We start from the raw sequence: 20,378 nt of genomic DNA, 5'->3' as shown, positions 1-20,378 counted from the left end.
TTGCCCACTTAAACAAGAAACAAAGAGTTAGTGTAAAACAAATCAATAAGTAAAATTACAGGGACAAATACAACATAATCTGAAGCTCACACAGAAGAGTTTTAATTAGTTAGGGTAATGGCAAATTATTGCCCACCTATTAACATTTTCTTGGTCAGTTTGTGGCAGTTCCTATCCCTAACATTTTATACTTCAGGCCCATTCTTATTTAGAAATATAAATATATTACAGGAGATGAAAGAGAAAGCCATTTAGTTTTTCACCTGTAATCAGCTAACAAACAGAAATCATTCTATACAAAATTGTTATTTCTAATCAAAGCGACAAAACAAGGATTTTTAAATCCCTCAAAACAGACCCACTGTACAGACAGTCAAGCCAGTTAGGTCCAGCTGGCTAAGCTCTGTTGATGCTTTCATATACTGTAAGGTTCTTCTAAACAGTTGTCTCTGGTAGCAGCTGAACACCACTCAACACTAGTGCAGTATTCAAGTGATTATCACATAAATCCATGTCTGGGGATCTCTTCACACCCAGAGCTCAGCATCAGTATGCCATGTCTTTTATTATCTAGCCATGTTCCAGATCTTTAGAGGAAAAAATAAACCTTATTTTCAATTTAAAGTAAAGTATGCCCACATAAAAACCTTGTCCTAAAACTAGATAATTTTATTTTATAACAGGCTCAAACTGCACATCAAACATGCATTTGCTCCAACAGCCACTCATCAGCTTCAACACTATCCTCACGTTATCCTCCCTTCCAAAGGCAAAAAAGATGTGATCCATAGTATTTTTCTCCTAAGGAAAATGAATGAACTGAAACTAAAACAAATATAACTTAATACACAAAAATTCAGCCAGACAAAATGGCTCACTCTTTAAATCCCAGCAGTTTGGGAGGCTGAGGCGGGCAGATCACCTGAGGTCAGGAGTTAAGAGACCAGCCTGGTCAACATGATGAAACCCCATCTCTACTAAAAATACAAAAATTAGGCAGGGAGTGGTGGCTCACGCCTGTAATCCAAGCACTTTGGAGGCCAAGGCGGGCGTATCACCTGAGGTCGGGAGTTCAAGATCAGCCTGACCAACATGGTGAAACCCCATCTTTATTAAAAAAAAAAAAAAAAAAAAAATATATATATATATATATATATATATATACACACACACACACACACAAAAATTAGCTGGGCGTGGTGGGGAATGCCTGTAATCCTCAGCTGCTCAGGAGGCTGAGGCAGGAGAATCGACTGAACCTGGGAGGCTGAGGTGGCAGTAAGCCAAGATCACACTGCTGCACTCTAGCCTGGGCAACAAAGCGAGACTCTATCTCAAAAAAAAAAAAAAAAAAATTACACAAAAACTCCAGAATATCTTGTGATCACAATTTCTATTAACAAGGGTCTCCTGTGGCACATGCAAAAAGACTAAGAATATGCTTCTGCATAACTCAAAAGCTGCAAAGGATAGTTTCCAGTGCTAATAAGATTCTGCTACTCACTGAATAAACTAATCTGTCAACGAATTAGCAACAACCTAATCAGACTCAAGCAAGCTCTAGCTGAAACTCAGGAAAAAAATTAGGAAAAATACTAAATGTGAATCAAACTGGACTACAAAACCAATTCTTTGAAACAAACGAACAAAAATTCACTGTAATATAAACAGGCACAGGAGTGTGGAGAAGACACTTACAGATTAAGTCTTAATAAAAATGACTGATTCACTTAAAAACAAAAACCAATAACCACTACTTTGTAACCTATCTACAATGTGCCAGGCACTGATCTAGGTGTAAAATATTTTGGAAACAGTGTTTCAATATCCATTCTCCAGTTTGTTGGGTGTCATGAGGCAGCTGTTCCTAAAGCAATCGCAGTGGCATCTTACTGGTCCTGAATAGTAGCTATACACTGTTTTTAAAACAGTTCACTAGTTTCATTGGTGACCTCATACATAAAAGCTCCCAAAGACGGTCAGTTCTACAACAATATTCTAGGGATCATTACTGCTCCTCTAGCTCCTCTAAAAATCATTTCTGAGCACCTACATCTCATATTCTTTCCCTTTCTGCTTAAAATCCCTAGTAGTTTCTGTTCCCTTCACTGAGTGACGATACAAAGACCTAAACAGAAAAAGAAAGTAACTAAGCAAAGAGGGGCTATGAAGGACAATGAAGACTTCTGCAAAGATAAGAGAAAGTACCAAATGCACCAGGCGCAGTGGCTCACGCCTGTAATCCCAGCACATTGGGAGCGGGCGGATCACCTGAAGTCAGGAGTTCAAGATCTGCCTGGCCAACATGGCAAAACCCCATCTCTACTAAAAAAACAAGTTAGCCGGGCATGGTGGCACGCATCTGTAATCCCAGCTACTAGGGAGGCTGAGGCAGGAGAATCACTTGAACCCAGGAGGCGGAGGTTGCAATGAGCTGATATTTTGCCACTGCGCTCCAGTCAGGGCAACAGAGCAAGACTCCATCTCAAAAAAATAAAAAAGAAAGTACCAAATCTATCAAATTTAGACAAAAACAATGCTATAGAGATATCAAGAGAATAGGCCAGGTGCAATGGCTCACATCTGTAAACGCAGCACTGTGGGAGGCAGAGAAAGGAAGATCACTTGAAGTCAAGAGTTCAAGACCAGCCTGACCAACATGGTGAAACCCCGTCTCTACTAAAAATACAAAAATTAGCCCAGTGTCATAGTAGGCACTTATAATCCCAGCTGCTCAGGAGGCTGAGGCATGAGAATTACTTGAACATGGAGGCAGAGGTTGAAGTGAGCTGAGATTGTGCCACTGCACTCCAGCCTGGGCAACAAAGCGAGACCCTGTCTCAAAAAGGAAACAAAAAAGAGATACCAAGAGAATAAAAAAGGTCAGGTATGCCCGGCGCGGTGGCGCGTGCCTGTAGTCCCAGCTACTCGGGAGGCTGAGGTGGGAGGATCGCTTGAGCCCAAGTTCTGGGCTGTAGTGTGCTATGCCAATCGGGTGTCCGCACTAAGTTCGGCATCAATATGGTGACCTCCCGGGAGCGGGGGACCACCAGGTTGCCTAAGGAGGGGTGAACCGGCCCAGGTTGGAAACAGAGCAGGTCAAAACTCCCATGCTGATCCACAGTGGGATCACGCCTGTGAATAGCCACTGCACTCCAGCCTGGGCAACACAGCAAGACCCTGTCTCTGAAAAAAAAGAGGAAAAAAAAAGGCCAGGTGTGGTGGTTCACACCTGTAATCCCAACACTTTGGGAGGCTGCGGCAGGAGGACCACTTGAGCTCAGGAGTTTGAGACCAGTCTGGGCAACACGGTAAGAACTTGTCTCTATGAAAAAATCAAAAAGTTAGCTGGGTGTAGTGGTACACACCTACAGTCCCAACTACTCCAGAGGCTGAGGCGAGAGGATCACTTGAGCCTAGAAGGTTGAGGCTGTATATAATGGTGAGCCAAGATCATGCCACTGCATTCCAGCCTGGAGACCCTATCTTTAAAAAAAAAAAAAAGGTCAGGCTCGGTGGCTCACGCCTGTAATCCCAGCACTTTGGGAGGCCAAGGCGGATGGATCACCTGAGGTCCGGAGTTCAAGACCAGCCTGATAACATGAAGAAACCCCATCTCTACTAAAAATATAAAAAATTAGCCAGGCATGATGATGGCACAAGCCTGGCTACTTGGGAGGCTGAGGCAGGAGAATCACTTGAACCCGGTAGGCGGAGGTTACGGTGAGCCGAGATCCTGCCACTTCACTCTAGTCTGGACAACAAGAGCAAACACTGTCTCAAAGAGAGCGAGAGCGAGAGAGAATAAAACGAAGCGATTAGAAATTTAAAATACAGTTTCTTCCTTTTCGATCCACAATCTGCACCTCAGGTGGGGCCGCCACCAAAATGCAGATTTTCATGAAAACCCTCACAGGGAAGACCATCACCCTCAAGGCTGAACCCTCGGATATGACAGAAAATGTAAAGGCCAAGATCCAGGATAAGGAAGGAATTCCTCCTAATCAGCAAAGACTAATCTTTGCTGGCAAGCAACTGGAAGATGGACGTACTTTGTCTGACTACAACATTCAGAAGGATTCTACTCTTCATCTTGTGTTGAGACTTCGTGGTGGTGCTAAGAAAAGGAAGTCTTACACCACTCCCAAGAAGAATAAGCACAAGAGAAAGAAGGTAAGCTGGCTGTCCTGAAATATTATAAGGTGGACGAGAATGGCAAAATTAGTCGCCTTCATCGAGAGTGCCCTTCTGATGAATGTGGTGCTGGAGTGTTTATGGCAAGCCACTTTGACAGACATTATTATGGCAAATGTTGTCTGACTTACTACTTCAACAAACCAGAAGACAAGTAACTGAGTTAATAAAAGACGTGAACAAAAAAAAAAAAAAAGGAAGAAATTTAAAATACAATAGCAAAAACTTTCGGAAAGGAAAATTGGGAACATGTCTTAGTAAAGAATATACTTTTTAAAAAGGTAAGAAAACCAAAGGATTGGTGTAAGAGGTCCAACATTTGAATAACAGGAGTCTCATATGGTAATAAAAGAGGAGAAAATATCAATAAAATAATTCAACAAAATTTCCAAGAACTAAAGAATATAAATTTCCAGACCCCTTCCCAAAAAAAAAAAAAACAATAACACAATGGATGAAAAGAGATTTACAACAAGGAATATCCTTGTGAAATTTTAGAACTGGACCAAAAGAAGATCCTACAAGCCTTTTTTGTTTGAGACAAAGTCTCACTCTTGTACCCCAGGCGGGAGTGCAATGGCACGATCTTGGCTCACTGCTACCTCCACCTTCCTGGTTCAAGCCATTCTCCTTTAAACTTTTTACTCATCATTACTTCTGCAGCAAATGAGAGCTAGAAAACAAGAACATGCCTTCAAAAGTCTAAGAAAATCGCCTTTACAACCTAGAATTCTATACTCAAACTGTCAATGCTTATGCTATACAACTAGAATGGAGAAAACACAAGGTACCCAAAGCTAATTCCTTATTTAATGAGATAAAATTAATTAAAAAAGATCCTAAACGATTTGATGTTTTAACAACTGGCATAGACTGTCTCTATATAATTATACAAAAAAGTAAGTAAGTGGGGAAAAACACTATTTTTATAGGTGATCAAAAGGCGTGATAGGGAAAAAAACTACTCAGTACATTACTGAGTTCTGCTGGGGACTATGTTTATAAGTATTTCTGCTGTAACTTATGTGTTTTTGACAACTCTTGCATTCTGCACAGATTAAAAATAACATAGCGGACCAGACGAGGTGGCTCCCGTCTGTAATCCCAGCACTTTGAGAGGCTGAGGCAGCCAAATCATCTGAGGTCAGGAGTTCCAAGAGCAGCCTTTCCATCACGGCAAAACCTGGTCTCTACTAAAAATACAAAAATTAGCGGGGCGTGGTGGCGCATGCCTGTAATCCCAGCTACTGGTGGCGCTGAAAGCACAAGAATCACTTGAACCCAGGAGGTGGAGGTTGTAGTGAGCAGAGATCATACCAGTACGCTCCAGCCTGGGCAAAAGAGCAAGACAGTCTCAAAAAGAGTAACAGAGTATAGAAAAAATCATGTTGGAATAAATAGACCACTCAAAACCTACATACTCTGGGCCAGGCGCGGTGGCTCATGCCTATAATCCCAGCACTTTGGGAGGCCGAGGTGGGCAGATCACGAGGTCAGGAGTTCAAGACCAGCCTTGCTAACATGAAGTCCCGTCTCTACTAAAAAAATATAACATTTAGCTGGGCATGGTCACACACACCTGTAATCCCTGCTACTAGGGAGGCTGAGCAGGAGAATTGTTTAACCCAGACCCGGGAGGTGGAGGTTTCAGTGAGCCAAGATCACGATACTGCATATCAACCTGGGCAACAGAGCAAGACTCTGTCTCAAAAAAAAAAAAAAAAAAAAAAAAAGAATGGCCAGGAGAGGTGGCTCACACCTATAATCCCAGCACTTTTGGGAGGCCGAGACAGTGGATCACTTACTTGAGGTCAGGAGTTCAAGACCAGCTTGGCCAACATGGTGAAACCCCATCTCTACTAAAAATACAAAAATTAGTGGGATGTGGGAATGCATGCCTGTAGTCCCAGCTATTTGGGAGGCTGAGGCAGGAAAATCACTTGAAACTGAGAGGTAGGAAGAGTGGAGGTTGCAGTGAGCCGAGATTGTGCCACTGCACTCCAGCCTGGCGAAACTCCATCTCAAAAAAAAAAAAAAAAAACCCTCTCCCCACAAAAAATTGGCCATGCGTGGTGGCATGTGTCTGTAGTCCCAGCTACTCCAGAGGCTGAGGTGGGAGGATCACTTGAGCCTGGGAGGTCCAGGTTATAATGAACCATGCATCACTGCACTCCAGCCTGAGCAACAGAGTGAGACTGTCTTAAAAAACAAGTCTACTTCCCTTCACTGCCAACATTCTTAAATAAGTGTTCTAAACTCATAATCTTTTTCCTCTCGTTCTCCCCTTAATTATGGCCAATGGTTTCCTCTATTACCCAAACGCTCTCCTCACAGTCAACAATCACCTAAGGACCAAAGAAACCGATGACAACAGATACTTCTTAAACTTCATCAAACAAAAAACCCTTGTTCCGTAACTCAACCCTCTTTTCTCACCTATTTTTTTTCTGGGTGGGGGGGCCTCCAGGCCCGCTGCCAGCGAGGGCCAGACATACCGCACTGAGCCTGCCTGCCAGCCTCGGCCTGCCCTATTTCCTTATTTTTTTTTAGACATAGTGTCTCTCTGTCACCTAGGCTAAAGTGCGGAGGTGCTATCTCAGCTCACTGCAACCTCCGCCTCCCAGGCTCAAGTGATTCTCCTGCCTCAGCCTCCACAGTTGTTGAGATTACAGGCGCACACCACCACACCTGGCTAATTTTTGTATTTTTAGTAGAGACGGGGTTTCACCATGTTGCCCAGGATGGTCTCAAACTCCTGGCCTCAAGTGATCCAACTGCTCAGCCTCCCAAAGTGCTGGTATTACAAACATTAGCCACTGTACCCAGCCTCGCCTCTCTATTACTTATCATCCCCATTGTGGTTTTCCTTCCTCTACCCAGTCCTCATATGCACATGTTTTCCATGTCTCTTGAGTACTTCAAATTGCCAACTGACATCACTACCTGAAAGTCTGGCAAACACCACTAATTCACTGACTTAAGGTCCTCCAAACCTGTTCCTTATCCACCAATTTTGGTTAAGAACAATACTGTCTGCCCAGGCACCCAAGCATGGAAGCAGTCAACCTAGACTCTTATTCTCCCTAGTCTCTTATGCTCAGTATCTCTTTAATCCACCTTCTCTCCTTTCTTCCACCTGCCTCAATTCAAGGGCTGCCTTATTACTCCCCCAGTGTTCTTACTAGTGTTTGTACCTCTCCTCTTTTCTTCCCTCCACAGCATAGCCAGACTGATCATGTCACAATTTTGCCTGAAAATCTTGGGTTTACTTATTACTTAAAATGCAATCCCCTTCCCCACCCCATATTAAATATATATATGGCTCCAGTAGGCTGGGCGCAGTGGCTCACACCTGTAATTCCAGCACTTTGGGAGCCTGAGGTGGGTGTATCACCTGAGGTCAGGAGTTCACAACCAGCCTGGCCAACATAGGGAAACCCCATATCTACTAAAAATAGCCAGGCGTAGTGGTGGGCACCTGTAATCCCAGCTACTTGGGAGGCTAAGGCAAGAGAATCATTTGAACCCGGGATGCGGAGGTTGCAGTGAGCTGAGACCACACTATTGCACTCCAGCCGGGCCAACAAGAGGGAAACTCTGTCTCAAAAAAAAAAAAATTATATATATATATACATGTCCAGTTATATGAATTGACTTTCGGGATAACTCACCCTCCTAAGATTTTCAGTTTAGAAGCAAACCCCTACTTACCTCCCAACACTTAGCTCAGAGATCACCACCTCCCCAATTCCCCTGGGATTCTTTCAAAATTTCACAAGGCTCCTAGCCTGCCTTAGGTAGCAGTCCTTGTTTCTCCACAGCAACACCTGAATACTGGTATCATAGCACTTAATATATTTTATTAGTATATTGCACTTATAGTATCACAATCCTGTAGTGTTGGTTTTCTGTCTTCCCCACTAGACTATAAGTAACTTGATAATGGGGACTGAGTATCCCATCTCTCTATTCCCAGCATCTGGTTCAAGACCTGGTATATAGTACCTGTTCCAGAAAAATGTATCTTGAATAAAAAATGAAAGAACGCTCTATCATGAGTATTAAAGATTTGTTTAGAGGTTTTAATTTCTTTTAAATTATTAAGTCATGGAATCAAGTGGGAAAGTAGCTTTTTAAGAAGAGAAAAAAAGAGGCCAGCGAGTGGCTTACACCTGTAACCCCAGTACTTTGGGAGGCCGCGGTGGGCAGATTGCCTGAGGTCAGGAGCTCAAAGCCAGCTCAAAGCTCAAATCCATGGTGAAACCCCATCTCTACTAAAAATACAAAAAAAATTAGCCAGGCATGGTGGTGTGCGCCTGCAATCCCAGCTACTCGGGAGGCTGAGGCAAGGGTATTGTTTGAACCAAGGAGGTGGAGGTTGCAGTGAGCCAAGATCACACCACTGTACTCCAGCCTGGGCAACAGGGTGAGAGTCCATTTCAAAAAAAAAAAAAAGGAAGAGAAGGCTAGGCGCAGTGGCTAACACCTGTGATCCCAGCACTTTGGGAGGCCGAGGCGGGCAGATCACCTGAGGTCGGGAGATCGAGACCAGCCTGACCAACATGGAGAAACTTCATCTCTACTAAAAATACAAAATTTGCCAAGCGTGGTGGCACATGCCTGTAATCTCAGCTACTCGGGAGGCTGAGGCAGGAGAATTACTTGAACCCCAGAGGCAGAGGTTGTGGTGAGCTGAGCTCGCACCACTGCACTCCAGCCTGGGCAACAAGAGCAAAACTCTATCTCAAAGAAAAAAAAAGAAGAGAGAAAAGAAAAAAGATAAGAGATCTTTTTCAGTAATTCATCTTTACCTTTTTTTAGCAAATAAAGTTCTCAGTATTTCAAATAGGTGTTCCAACTAGTGCACCCTACTGACAAATCCAAAATTACCTCCATGAGGGCTACAAACTATCAACATGAAAAATGCATCTAGTAGCATTTCCAAAAGTAGCACCCAAAGGAATCTGAAAATCAACTATCCTGTGTGAGACTTCAAGTATTAACCACAAATAATGATGCTCTGTGAGCATGCTTCATGTCAGTAAACCAGAGTAATGCATGCAGAACACTGTTGGATGGATAAATAAGGCTATGTATGTGAAAACCCTATCACAATGCTAGAAGTCAGGGCTACCATCCTTTCTAGCTCTTTCATTTGCTCTCTGCTAAGTAATCCCAGGCAAAATACCTAACCTCTCTAAGCCTCAAGTTTCCTCACTCATCAGCAGTTACCCTAAACTTAAAAGACAATGTCTATAAAGCATCTAGTATAATGCCTGGCAAACAGAATAGGCACAAAATAAATGTCAGCTCTTTTTTTCCTGCATCTTCCCCCCTCCACCCTCACCCCCACCCCCACCCCCACCCCACAAAGTCTTGCTCTGTCACTCAGGCTGGAGCGCAGTGGTGTGATCTTGGCTCACTGCAACCTCTGCCTCCTGGGTTCAAGTAGTTCTCCTGCCTCAGCCTCCTGAGTACCTGGGATTACAGGTGCCCGCCACCACACCCAGCTAATTTTTGTATTTTTAGTAGAGACGGGGTTTCATCATGTTGGCCAGGCTGGTCTTGAACTCCTGACCTTGTGATCCACCTGCCTCAGCCTCCCAAAGTGCTGGGATTACAAGCATAAGCCACCTCGCCTGGCCTTTTCCTGCATCTTGTACAAATCTTTTAAGCTCTCTAGGTCAGTCACACTTCCTATATCTCAAAATACGTTGGGGATCCCAGACCCCATCTAGCAGTAAAAGTGATAAAATTCTATCATCAATAAATCCAAATGAAGTGAAGGTAAAAAAATAAAAAAGGACCAAGTAAGTGGAGTAACTATAAGGCCTAACTTATCACCCAGGTATATGCCGAAATATCAGCAGAAACCTAAGTTTATGACCCAAGTGTAGAATCTTGGTACTATTTTTCCTTAATGAGCAGAACAATAAAAATAATCAAGAACTAGAAAGAACCTCCAGAAATTAACACTAAAGACCTTCAAGCAGGAAATGGACATTCCTCTACAGCTGGTGGTACCAAAAACTGTAATTTTACCAATTTTTCAGTGGTTAATATTTAATGAGCAAATTAGAAGACATTTAACCCACAATTTAACCAAAAGAAAAAACTTGATATTGTCAGCAAGAGAGAAGGCTCCTAGATAATCACCACTGTAAGGTTTGTTCTCTCCGAGCTTAAAACGGAAGAAACTGAGGCCAGCACAAGAAGATCCAATGCAAAGGAATTTATTCAGGCTCCCGGGTGAGGTTCTGCGGTCCGACAGGAGGGGCCGGAGAAGTCGCACAGACTCCTCTCAGACGTGGGGTTTTATAGGGAGTGAAGGAGCTCGATTGGTTGTGGGAGAGCAAGACTATCACTGGGTAGAATTACAAGCCTTCAGCTAGGACTTGGCTTGCCGTTGGTTAGAATTACTCGGCTGCCATTGGCTAGAAAGGCTCAGCTGCTATTGGCCAGAAAGACTTGGCGGCTATTGGTTAGAAAGACTTGGCTGCTATTGGCTAGAAAGAGGCTAGGGTTGCAGCACCGTGTTTGCATACTGAGCTTTTTAAGGGAAGGTCAGGCTGTGCGAGCATGGGAGAAGGGAACATGCCTGAGCATGTTTGAGCTTGCTTGAGCTTGTCCGAGCTTTGGAATAAAGGGGGTGGGGGGGTCTGCGTCCATGCTCCCGGCGAGGCTACTGGCCTTACAACCACCATCTATGGCCTCTGAGAAATAGGTTAGATTCAGTCCGTGCAAAGCATATTTCCTTGGTCAGAAGCAAATAAGTGGCCGATAAAGCACATCTTGATGTATGTTTAAAATGTGCTAAATGATGGTATAGTACACATTTACTGACATGTAAATATGTTCACAAAGTAGTGTTGCATGAGAAAATGTTAACTACTAATATTTATCATGAATCTTTTTTGTTAATAAAATATGAAGGCTGGGCACGGTGGCTCATGCCTATAATCCCAGCACTTTGGGAGGCTGAGGCAGGCGGATGACCTGAGGTCAGGAGTTTGAGACCAGCCTGGCCAACATGGTAAAACCATGTCTCTACTGGGGAAAAAAAAAAAGTGGCTCACACCTCTAATCCCAGCACTTTGGGAGGCCGAGGCAGGCAGACCGTCTGAGGTTGGGAGTTCGAGACCAGCCTGACCAACATGGGGAAAGCCCGTCTCTACTAAAAATACAAAATTAGCTGGGTGTGGTGGCTCGTGCCTGTAATCCCAGCTACTCGGGAGGCTGAGGCAGGAGAATCGATTAAACCTGGGAGACGGAGATTGTGGTGAGCCAAGATCGTGCCATTGCATTCCAGCCTGCGCAAAAAACAGCAAAACTCTGTCTCAGAAAAAATATAAAAACAAAAACAAAAACACTGACTTTAAAAACTTTCCTGGTCGGATATAGTGGCTCACACCTGTAATGCCAACACTTTTGGGGGGCTGAGGCGGGCAGATAACCAGGTCAGGTGCTGGAGACCAGTCTGGCCAACATAGTGAAACACCATCTCTGCTAAAAACACAAAAAATTAGCCGGGTGTGGTGGTGTGTGCCTGTAATCCCAGCTACTCGGGAGTCTTGAGGGAGGAGGATCGAGTGAACTCAGAAGGCAGAGGTTGCTGTGAGCCAAGATGACGCCATTGGACTCCAGTGCTGGCAATAGCGCGAGACTCCGCCTCAAAACAAAAACAGAACTAAAGAAAACTTCCCTGATCCCAAAAATAATTGGGAACTTCAGCTATACAGGGTCAACCCAACCGATACCTGAGGCTCATTCTCACCATTTGTATATGAAAGAGACTTATGCTGATGGGAAAAAAATTAGCTGGGCATGGTGGTGTATGCCTGTAATCCCAGCTACTCAGGAGGCCGACACAGTAGAAACTCTTAAACCAGGGAGTCGGAGGTTGCAGTAAGCCGAGATCACGCCACTGCATTCCAGCAAGGCAACAACGCTAGACTCCGTCTCAAAAAAAAGTCTAAAAGTTTCTAACTCAGACATATCAGAAGTGACACGATCTATACAAATGAAAGAATAAATATAACTAGCGGCTGTGTAAAGAGAAGGGAAAAAAAAAACTCACCATATTTTAATAGTGCTTTATGTTTCATTCTGGGTGTTTACTTCCTTGAATCTGGGTATACCAAATATTACCTAGTCTCATACCTAAGTTAAATAACTCCAAAAGATCTTGCTTTACCAAACATCTTTTGAAAGCATGAGAAGGAAATGTCATGATAGTTTAATTACTTGGAACCTGCTTCCTATACATCAATTTTAGGGGTTTGGTCCTTCCAAGTCTTCCACTGCAAATTAAAGTAATTTAGCATAACTCTTTTATAAAAGAACTGTAACTAGGAGTTTAACTACTTTTATAACTCTTATAAAGAAAACTAGTTTTGGCCAGGTGCAGTCACCCATGCCTGTAATCCCTGTACTTTGGAAGCCCGAGACAGGCAGATCACCCGAGGTCTGGAGTTCGAGTCCAGCCTGACCAACATGAAGAAACCCTGTCTCTACTAAAAAAACAAAATGAGCCGGGTGTGGTAGCAGGTGCCTGTAATCCCGGCACTAGGGAGGCTGAGACAGGAGAATCACTTGAACTCAGGAGGCGGAGGTTGCAGTGAGCCGAGACTGTGCCATTGCACTCCAGAAATGTTCATGATAGAGTGCTACCCCAAACCCCACTGAGGGGTGTCATATACAGTATGTGCATCATATTACTGTCTTAAATTGGAATTGCTTTTACTTCCAAAGTATATCTGGTCTCCAGGGTTTTACATAACAGATAGGGGACCTGTATCACTGAAGGAAAACAAATGTCTGAATCCACAAAATCAGTTACTGAAGATTGATGTAAACACTTAACTTTCTGTTATATCTAGTTTTGCCATATAGTTAACAGTGAAATTCTGAAGTCAATTTTTCTGTACTTTTTGTTTAAAGTATTGAGTGATGGCATTCATCATCATTCTTGGAAACTGATCCCCCAAAAAGTTTCCAGCAAAATGTAGTTAGGCTTGGACTGAATCAGAGTAACAGTACCTTACATATGAGATCTGTTTTCCTATGGATTCAGAGACCGCCTGCATGGAAACTTCCCAAATTCTCTCTAGACCAAGCATTTCCATGGTCTGTCTTTAAAAAATCTTATATGCTAGCTGGGCATGGTGGCGCGTGCCTGTAATCCCAGCTACTCAGGAGGCTGAGGCAGGAGAATTGCCTGAACCCAGGAGGCGGAGGTTGCGGTGAGCAGAGATCGCGCCATTGCACTCCAGCCTGGGTAACAAGACGAAACTCCGTCTCAAAAAAAAATAAAAATAAAAAATAAATAAAAAATAAAAAATCTTATATGCTGAGGAATCAAAAAGAAACTAAGTAACTTGGAATCTACAATTCTCAACACTGTTTTTGTTTTGTTTTGTTTTGTTTTTGAACCCGAGTCTGGCTCTGTTGCCCAGGCTATAGCGCAGCGGCACGATCTTGGCTCACTGCAACCTCCGCCTCCCATGTTCAAGCGATTCTACTGCCTCTGCCTCCCAAGTAGCTGGGATTACAAACACTCACCACCACATCCAGCTCATCTTTTTATTTTTTATTATTATTTTTTTTTGAGACGGAGTTTCGCTCTTGTTACCCAGGCTGGAGTGCAATGGCGCGATCTCGGCTCACCGCAACCTCCGCCTCCTGGGTTCAGGCAATTCTCCTGCCTCAGCCTCCTGAGTAGCTGGGATTACAGGCACGCGCCACCGTGCCCAGCTAATTTTTTGTATTTTTAGTAGAGACGGGGTTTCACCATGTTGACCAGGATGGTCTCGATCTCTTGACCTCGTGCTCCACCCGCCTCGGCCTCCCAAAGTGCTGGGATTACAGGAGTGAGCCACCGCGCCCGGCCGCTCATTTTTGTATTTTTAGTAGAGACAGGGTTTCACTGTGTTGGCCAGGCTGGTCTTGAACTCCTGACCTCGTGATCTGCCCACCTCAGCCTCCCAAAGTGCTGGGATTACAAGCCTGAGCTACCAGGCCTGACCCTGTTGTCTTAATCTAAATCCACCTACATAAGGATTATACTTAATTACAAACACTCTGGTTCAAAATAAAAAAATTAAATATATTGCCAGGCACAGTGGCTCATGCCTGTTCCCAGCACTTTGGGAGGCCAAGGAGGGTAGATCACCTGAGGTTAGGAGTTCAAAACCAGCCTGAGCAACATGGCTTTTGTATTTTTAGTCTCTACTAAAAATACAAAAAATGGCCGGGCGCGGTGGCTCACACCTGTAATCCCAGCACTTTGGGAGGCCGAAGCGGGTGGATCATGAGGTCAAGAGATCGAGACCATCCTGGTCAACACGGTGAAACCCCGTCTCTACTAAAAATATAAAAAAATTAGCTGGGCACGGTGGCGCGTGCCTGTAATCCCAGCTACTCAGGAGGCTGAGGCAGGAGAATTGCCTGAACCCAGGAGGCGGAGGTTGCGGTGAGCCGAGATTGCGCCATTGCACTCCAGCCTGGGTAACAAGAGCAAAACTCCGTCTCAAAAAAAAAAAAAACGAAAGAAAAAGAAAAAATACAAAAAATTAGCCAGATGTGGTGGTGGGTGCCTGTAATCCCAGCTACTCAGGAGGCTAAGGCAGGAGAACTGCTTGAACCGAGAAGGCAGAGGTTGCAGTGAGCCGAGATCGTGCCATTGCGTTCCAGCCTGGACAACAAAAGCAAAACTCCATCTTAAAAAAAAAAAAAAAAAAAAAATTAAAGAGAGACCAGACATGGTAGCTCAAACCTGTAATCCCAGCACCTTGGGAGGCTAAGGCAGGTGGATCACTTGAGGTCAGGCATCAAGACCAGCCTGACCAACATAGTGAAACCCCATCTCTACTAAAAATACAAAATTAGCCGGGTGTGATAGCACATGCCTGTAATCCCCGCTACTTGGGAGGCTGTGGCAGGAGAACCACTTAAATCCGGGAGGCAGAGGTTGCAGTGAGCCAAGATTGTCCCACTGCACTCCAACCTAGGCAACAAAAGTGAAACCCCATCTCAAAAAAAAAAAAAGACATTAACAACCCTGGATGCCAGAAGACAATGGAGCAAAATAATACTTTCCAAGTTCCGGAGAAGTGTTAACCTAGTATTCTATACCTAGACCAACAGCCAATCAAGCATGAGACTAAATAAAGCTATTTTCAGACATACAGGACTCAGAAAGTTTACCTCCTGCCACCCCTTTTGAATAAATTACTTAAGGATGTTCTTCAATAAAATATGAAGAAACCAAGGGAAAAGAAAATACGCTCAGGGTGGAGTACAGTGGAGTGACCTTAGCTCACTGCAACCTCCGCCTCCCCGGTTCAAGCTATTCTCCTGCCTCAGCCTCCCGAGTAACTTAGATTATAGGCATCCACCACCATATCCAGTTAATTTGTGTATTTTTAGTAGAGATGGGTTTTGCCATGTTGGCCAGGCTGGTCTCAAACTCCTGACTTCAGGTGATACCCACCCCACCCGACCCCCTGCCCCACCTAGGCCTCTCGAAGTGTTTTACAGGCATAAGCCACCGTGCCCGGCCAGGAAACTGTCTTTAATAAGTTATAGGACATCAGTACACGGCATACCTTCAGCAAAGAGAACTCTAGGGAGGAAAGAAGATTCATGTGATAGATATTATGATTTGATATCTTCAAGAAGTCTGCGAACACACTGAGGGCAAATTGTTCTTAATCAACAAGAAAAATGAAAGGCTATTGAAGAATAAATCCATATAAGAAAAGTGATAAAATGTTGCATGTTTTGAGCAATTAATGGTATGTTAGGGGGAAAAAATACTACATCTAATCCTGACAGTAGGAATATACATACAGCAGCACAGACCTAACGAAAATATAATCCCAAACACTACTTACCCTCAGAGAATATAGGTACTGTCAACCCCTCAGACAGGCCTTCCTTAATCACACTAACCCTTCACTCTGCTTTATTTGTATTCCCCTAGCATTTGCTATTACCTAAGCTGTATCACAAACATTACTTTATTGATTCTAATACACATTCTTCTCATATTTTAACCCCGCTAAAACCAGTAGGCATTTTAGAATCCGTACATTTACAACTACTGTCAGCCAGGTGGCAGCCTTGTTACTGTGTGAAAAACCTTCTGTGGATAACTCCTAGAAATATTATAAAAGCCCCGGCATCATATCAGACAAAAGACAATCTTTATTTCCTTGCTGGGATATAGCTCCCTCACTACACTCTCAGCAACATAGAACAGTAATCCATTTTAAAAATATATATATATTCGTATTCTCTAACATAGAACGGTGACTGCTACACAATAGATACTTGATCTGTGAAACTTTTTTTTAAGACAGTCTCACTCTGTCACCCAGGCTGGAGTGCCATGGGCCATGCGGTTCACAGCAGCCTCTGTCTCCCGGGTTTCAAGCGATTATCCCGCCTCAGCCTCCCAAGTAGCTGGGATTACAGGCGCCTGCCACCAAGTCCAGCTAATTTTTGTATTTTTAGTAGAGACAGGGTTTTACCATGTTGGTCAGGCTGGTCTCGAACTCCTGACCTCAAGTGATCTGCTTGTCTAAGCCTCCCAATGTGCTGGGATTACAGGCGTAAGCCAACGTGCCTGGCCCTGTGTGACATTTTGACACTTAAGAAATCATGATGGGTCGGTCCAACAGGATGTATCCTACATAGTTGGTCCTGATGTTTTTATCTTCTTAGTGGTATACATAATAATAGCAAGTCTTATAAGCAACGATATCTAAGATTTGAAGGAATTCAGTGGCAAAAAAAATGGAGAAACACGGAAATAATAGCGTGAGTGAACTGACAGCTCATTTCAAAAGATGAACGCAAGGCTTAGTAAATCCAAGAAACAGAAATAAAAGCTTAGTATTATTTTCGAGTCGTAGAACTAAATATCCAAACAATTTTTTTTTAAGAAGGGATAAATGTGATTGCCTCCGGAAAGGGGTAGTGCAGTTATCATTTTTCACTATAACCAGTCTATACTATTTTATTCTTACCACGTGCACATGCTTTTTTATAAACCGGAAATATGATAGGAGGGATAAGTAAAAATACACAAAATCACAGAGCCTTCGGACAGGGACATTCACGGGCAACGGGTGTCAAAGTGAGAATAAGGTACCTCCAGATATTTTAATTGGCAGTGCTAATGGCAACCATGAATTCCAGACCCACATTTTGCAAATCTCTAAAGCATGGCATCAACACTTGTTGCCTACTGATGACAGTTACGTTTTGCTCATCAGAAAGTCAAAGGCCAAAAAAGGTCTGCAAGTGTATCCCTGTGCACTGGAATGAAAACTCACACTCGCTTAGGTGGAATAAATAATTACAAGCTCTCCTTCGCTCAAACACTCAGCATTTACACAGCACCCTGTTACCTGCCATGGTCTACTATGTGCACAATGGCAGACTAAGGGGTACTAAGCACGGTCCCTACCGGAGAAGCCGACTACACTATGAGGCAAAAGCTGGGGAGATGGGGCCGCTGCCTGAGGGGTAAGGGAACCGCAACTCGAAGAACAGTGGCTGTAACATGCACAAACCCAGGTTTCCTTCCCTGCGCAGAACCATCCGAGGGCCTGCGCCATCCCCTCTGAGACAGGACACCTTTCCCTAGAGAAAGCTAACCAGCTAGCAAACGTAACTTGCCGGGGGCGGGCTGGAGGCGCGTGGATCAAGTTCGGCCTCTCCCTCCCGCCCAAAGCAGGCGCAGAACCACCGCAAAATGTCACAGGGCGAAGACAGAGCGCGCCAAAGTGGGATCCACCCCCAGGAGACGCGGATGCTCCGGGCAGGTCCCTCCCCTTCCTCCCTTAGCCCGCGCGAAGCTCATTCATTCTAGAGGCGGGCTGCCCGTCCTCCCCGGCCGGCCATCCCAGCACTGTAAATTCGCTAGACGCTTTGTCTCGCGCCGGCCGGAAACCCGGGCGCGCACTCGAGCGCGCACTCGCGCTCCAGCTCCCCGCACCTGGGGCCGGCGCGGCCGCCTCTCCGCGCGGGATCCCTGGGTTCAAGGTGCGAAAGCGGACGCTCCTTCTCGGCAGCCCCAAGTGTGCACTTCGCACGTTCCAGAGGGTATCCAAAGCCTAGAAATGGACATCACGGCCCCTCATCGCTACAGCTCGAGCCCCCTCCTCGACCCCTGCCCCGCTATGAACTCTAGATTCTTTCTCCTTTCCGGTAACCGAGACCCTGTCCCTTCTGAAGGATGCGCGCATCCTGGCCTCCACACTCCCTCCCCAGAGCAGAACCCGGAGAGCTGGTCGCCCCGGCTGCGCCCCCACCCCTCCTTGCGGGCGCTAACGCGGCCGACAGCTAGGACTCACTTGAGGAGCAGCTGGTCGTGCTCGGCCTTGAACTTGCCCAGCTCGATCTGCAGCTTGGCGCGCTCGCGGGCCGTGTCGTCGAGCGCGCGTCGCGCGTCGGCCAGCTCGGTCTCGTAGAGCGCCTTGAGGCCGGTGAGCTCGCGGCCGCGCACCTCCTCGCGCTCCGTCACCTGCAGCTGCAGCGCGCTGTTCTCTGTCTCCAGGCTGCGCACCTTGTCGATGTACACAGCCAGCCGGTCATTGAGCTCGCGCAGCTCCTCCTTCTCCTGGAGCCGTGACAGTCGCGTGGGGCTCAGCGGCGTGGTGGGGCCGCCAGTGCGGCTGCCGGTCCGCGGCGGCACGGGGGTCGCGGTCGCCATGGCGGGCGGCGGAGAGAGCGGGGCGGTGAGGCCGCGGGAGGGAGCGTGACAAGGAGGGGACGGCAGGGGGCGAAGCGGGAACCGAAGGCACAAATCGGCGACCTGCACTCGCGTCCAGATGCCGGCGTTTGGAGGAACAGAGCACCTGGGGTGGCTGGAGCTCGGTTACAGCACAAAGGGCAAAGGCGGGGGGGAACTATGAATCAATCGACCGATAGCGAAATGCCCTTTGTAAGAAAACACGTACACACTCACACGCACGCGGGAAGATGCAAGGCGAGGGTGACTGGAGGCCAAGCAGGGTCTGCGCCGCCACAGTCTCCTGCTCGCAGCACTTTGTTTCCTCTCAGGCTGCACGGAGCGGCGGGCGCGGGGATGGGGGGAAAGGAGGGGCGGGCTGGAGGCGAGCCGCTGGGGGCGGAGGTGGCGCTGGTCGCGGCGCCGCACTCCCCAACATGGCCGGCGCGCCCTGGCGCCTCCACGTGACCGCCACCGGCCAATGGGGAGCGGGCAGCGCGCTTCGGCGGTTTGGGGGCCGAGCCTGTAAATTTAAAATCTGGCCCTCGGGCAACCGTCCGCTCGGCACGCCCGGCTGGGCGGGGCCGGGACGGGACTCTGGGTGGCCATGAAGGACGCCCGGGACTGCTCATCCGCGCAGCCCTGGGCCTAGCGCCCTGAGGGCCTTCCCGCCGCCCCGCGGGGTCCCCTGGAGGGGCCGGGCCTGCGAATGGCGGGAAGGAGCCGGGAGGTTTCCGGGGCGGATCTGCGCCGCCGCCCACACTCGGCGGTTCAGGGAAATTCAAATATAAACGTCCCTAAAAGCCACACACGAAACTCTTAAGAGGCCCGAGTGACTGCGGGCGTGGTAGGTAACCTTATCCCCCGCCTCGCTGGAGGGCTTGGGAAACGGCCTGGAGGCCGGGCCACTGTGAAATTACGTAATAGGCGCCTGAGTCCGAGGTTCAAAATGCACGGCTTGAAGGTTCCGAGTACCAGCCTTTTTTTTCTGTCCGATGGAAAAGTGTATCATGCACCTTCTTCCCATGAAATTGAGATCTGTGTGTCGTGAAGCTGACAGATTATCACAGAAAAACCAGCAACCCTGATTTTAAGTCATTTGCTACCGGTCTTGATGGGCGGTTCCTGATCCGTTGGTTTCTTAGTAATTTAAGGATTTGTAAAATCAAAAACAGCTCAGAAATGATACGATTAACATATGACGGTGAGTAGCTAGGAGCGCAAGCTGTTTCATACTCCGTTAAAATCGGATGCATAAAAATCTGAACTTGTGAAAATTTAAGATGAATTTTTTTTTTTTTTTTTTTTTTTTTTTTTTGCTTTTGAAAAGAGGCTCCCAAGATATCACTAGCAGTTAGTTCTAACAGCACATTCATCTCTTTGAAAAATTTCTAATTTTTAGGCTAATGTTTATTGGGACTGAGTGCCAGCACTAGGCTTTTCA

At 46.0% G+C, this 20,378-nt stretch overlaps 1 protein-coding gene and 1 pseudogene across 1 annotated transcript in view; one reads left to right on the top strand and one right to left on the bottom strand.

Moving 5' to 3' along the window:
* The window catches only part of LMNB1 (lamin B1), a 64,758-nt gene extending 45,473 nt beyond the window's left edge, over positions 1 to 19,285 (bottom strand). Inside the window, exon 1 of the mRNA XM_064366278.1 lies at positions 18,558 to 19,285. Coding sequence (XP_064222348.1) covers positions 18,558 to 18,916 — 359 coding nt within the window. The 5' untranslated portion in view covers positions 18,917 to 19,285. The remainder of the gene's footprint in view (positions 1 to 18,557) is intronic.
* On the top strand, positions 3,889 to 4,363 carry LOC105731023 (ubiquitin-ribosomal protein eS31 fusion protein-like; annotated as a pseudogene).
* Positions 19,286 to 20,378: the final 1,093 nt, after the last annotated feature.

This window comes from Aotus nancymaae, unplaced genomic scaffold (genome assembly GCF_030222135.1).
Source record: "Aotus nancymaae isolate 86718 unplaced genomic scaffold, 86718_ANA_hifiasm-v0.15.2.pri h1tg000064l_1, whole genome shotgun sequence".
NCBI classification, from domain to species: Eukaryota; Metazoa; Chordata; class Mammalia; order Primates; family Aotidae; genus Aotus; species Aotus nancymaae.
Note: the sequence above shows the minus strand (reverse complement) of the source record. Positions and strands in the feature narration are given on the sequence as shown.